Source organism: Myotis brandtii, unplaced genomic scaffold (assembly GCF_000412655.1).
Source record: "Myotis brandtii unplaced genomic scaffold, ASM41265v1 scaffold223, whole genome shotgun sequence".
Classification (NCBI taxonomy): Eukaryota; Metazoa; Chordata; class Mammalia; order Chiroptera; family Vespertilionidae; genus Myotis; species Myotis brandtii.
Window position 1 is genome coordinate 544,964 of NW_005358369.1, and position 2,918 is coordinate 547,881.

The following is a 2,918-nucleotide window of genomic DNA, read 5'->3' on the forward strand; positions in this document are numbered from 1 at the left end:
CCCTGCTCATCGTCTGGACCCTGCTGGGCAACGTGCTGGTGTGCGCGGCCATCGTGCGCAGCCGCCACTTGCGCGCCAGGATGACCCACATGTTCATCGTGTCTCTGGCCGTGTCCGACCTCTTCGTGGCCTTGCTGGTCATGCCCTGGAAGGCTGTGGCGGAGGTGGCCGGCCACTGGCCCTTCGGGGCCTTCTGCGACGTGTGGGTGGCCTTCGACATCATGTGCTCCACCGCCTCCATCCTGAACCTGTGCGTCATCAGCGTGGACCGCTACTGGGCCATCTCCAGGCCCTTCAGCTACCAGCAGAGGATGACCCCGCGCGTGGCCCTGGTCATGGTGGGCCTGGCCTGGACCCTGTCCATCCTCATCTCCTTCATCCCGGTCCAGCTCCACTGGCACCGGGACGAGGCAGGCTCCCCGGGTGCGGTGGACCCGCCACCAGCCGACCTGGCCAACGGGACGTCCTGGGGGACAGCGGGGGACCCAGAGGTGCGGGAGGAGAACTGTGACTCCAGCCTGAACCGCACTTACGCCATCGCCTCCTCGCTCATCAGCTTCTACATCCCCGTGGCCATCATGATCGTGACCTACGCTCGCATCTACCGCATCGCGCACGCCCAGATCCGAAGGATTGCCTGCCTGGAGAGGGCGGGGCAGCGCGCGCAGAGGTGCGGCAAGGTGCTGAAGACCCTGTCGATGATCATGGGGGTCTTCGTGTGCTGCTGGCTGCCCTTCTTCCTCCTGAACTGCATGGCCCCCTTCTGCAGCCGCCGCCCCGAGGGCGCCCGCGCCGGCTTCCCCTGCGTCAGCGACACCACCTTCGACGTCTTCGTCTGGTTCGGCTGGGCCAACTCCTCCCTCAACCCCGTCATTTACGCCTTCAACGCGGACTTCCGGAAGGTGTTCGCCCAGCTGCTGGGGTGCGGCCGCCTCTGCTCCCGGCGGCGCACCCGAGTGGCGACCGTGACCCTCAGCAACGAGCTCATCTCCTACGACCAGGACACCGTCTTCTCCAGGGAGACCGCAACCGCCTACAGCCACGTGGTCCCCAGCGAGGTGACCCCCCACCACAGGGAGGGGGACAAGGAGGAGGAGGGCCCTTTGGATCTCATGTGCCAGAACTCTCAAGCGTCCCCAGAGGGTGACCCTGCCGCCCAGTCTGTCTGGGAGCTGGGCTGTGAAGCGGAGACTTCATTAGGCAAAATGCCTTTCTCCTCAAGTGGGTTCCATTAAACTGCATACAAATGCCCTTCGTGGACCTACAGAGCTGCCCAGACACTGAAGCACGGGGAACACACACACACACACACACACACACACACACACACACGTCCAGTGTTGCTCGGATCACCATCGCTCCTGTCTCTGTGTAGTAGCGTTTGTGCTTAGAAACCTTACCTGATTGGTTTGTTGTTGAAAGAATTGGCAGAAGCAATTGGGGCAAACTCGGTGTAATATACCCCAGTCTGGCAGATGCGGACCGATGGTCCTTTTAGAGGTGGTGTTTGGTCCTTACAAAAAACTGGAAATGTGGGACTTAAACATATATCCTCTTCCCCTTTAAACTAATGGATGGCTCAGCGACTTGGGCTCGGGCGGCTTTTTGAATAGGTTCGGCGTGTGCGGTGCTGACGGGCGGGTGGCTCTGCTCCCCTGTCTCTTGCCTCCCGGGGCCTGTGTTGAAGCAGCATCTGCGCTCGGCGTCCTCCGACAGCTGAGGAATGTTTCCCGACGTGTCCTGGTGTCTAATAAACACAGATTGTGTGTGCGACGGGTGAGTGTCTTGCTTTGCCCGGTTGGTCCGCAGGATGGCTCCTGCGGAAATCATGAGCGCGTCCTTTCAAAGCAGGGAAGACCTCGCTGGGGCTGGAAGCACATGGTCTGTTTGTTTCCTGTACGGACAGCTTGGCCTAAAAGAGGCACGCAGGGCCAAGGGATCTTTTCGTTTGTTTGTTTGTTTCTTGTTAATCCTCACCTGAGGGCATTTTTTCATTGATTTTTAGAGAGAGTGGGAGGGTGGGAGGAGGGGGGCGAGAGAGGGAGAGAGAGAGAAACATTGATGTGAAGGTGACACATTGATTGGTTGCCTCTGCACACTCCCTGGCTGGGGTAGGGGAGCAAACCTGCAACCAGGTACGTGCCCTTGACCGGGAGTGGACCCCTCGACCCTTTGGCGTGCAGCCTGATGCTCCACCACCGAGCACACTGGCCAGGGCATGGGCCAGGGGATCTTCAAGAGCTTCTGATGCCTCCAGGATTTTTAAAAAATATATTTTATTGATTTTTTACAGAGAGGAGGGTAGAGGGATAGAGAGTTAGAAACATTGATTCAGCTGCCTCCTGCACACCTCCTACTGGGAATGTGCCTGCAACCGAGGTACATGCCCTTGATGGGAATCGAACCTGGGACCCTTCAGTCCGCAGGCCGACGCTCTATCCGCTGAGCCAAACCGTTCAGGGCTCAGAATTATTTTTTATTAGACACAGACATCTGGAGTCTGTGCTGAGAGCTAGCTTCAATGCCACGGCATCAGACACCAACATCTCAAGCCTGAGATTCTTTTTTATCTGATTTGGAATCTTTTTTTTAAAAGAACATAACACAAAACAACTCTCTGATTCCTAGACGGTTTCTATCAGTTCTGGGAGGCGATCACATGGCATAACAGCGAGATCTGTCTCAGCTTTTGATCAACCGTGTGTTCGGAGGGACGTTGACATGCTGACCTACTTTGGAAAACAAATCCCAGTTTTAAACAGGGATTTTTATGTGTAGACAACAAGCAGTGAGGGACTGCACTTTAACTAAAATGTAGGAGCGAGAGGCGACATTTGAATGAACTTGAAAAACCTGTGCCTTGAGGGGCTCCTCCAAATGCCCAATGAGGTCCAGTCATTTCCCTCCTCCCCCCTCTC

At 56.9% G+C, this 2,918-nt stretch overlaps 1 protein-coding gene across 1 annotated transcript in view; it reads left to right on the forward strand.

The window, feature by feature from the left end:
- DRD5 (dopamine receptor D5) overlaps positions 1 to 1,737 on the forward strand; it is a 10,271-nt gene extending 8,534 nt beyond the window's left edge. Inside the window, exon 4 of the mRNA XM_005866153.2 lies at positions 3 to 1,737. Within this exon, the coding sequence (XP_005866215.1) occupies positions 3 to 1,235 (1,233 nt within the window). The 3' untranslated portion in view covers positions 1,236 to 1,737. The remainder of the gene's footprint in view (positions 1 to 2) is intronic.
- Positions 1,738 to 2,918: the final 1,181 nt, after the last annotated feature.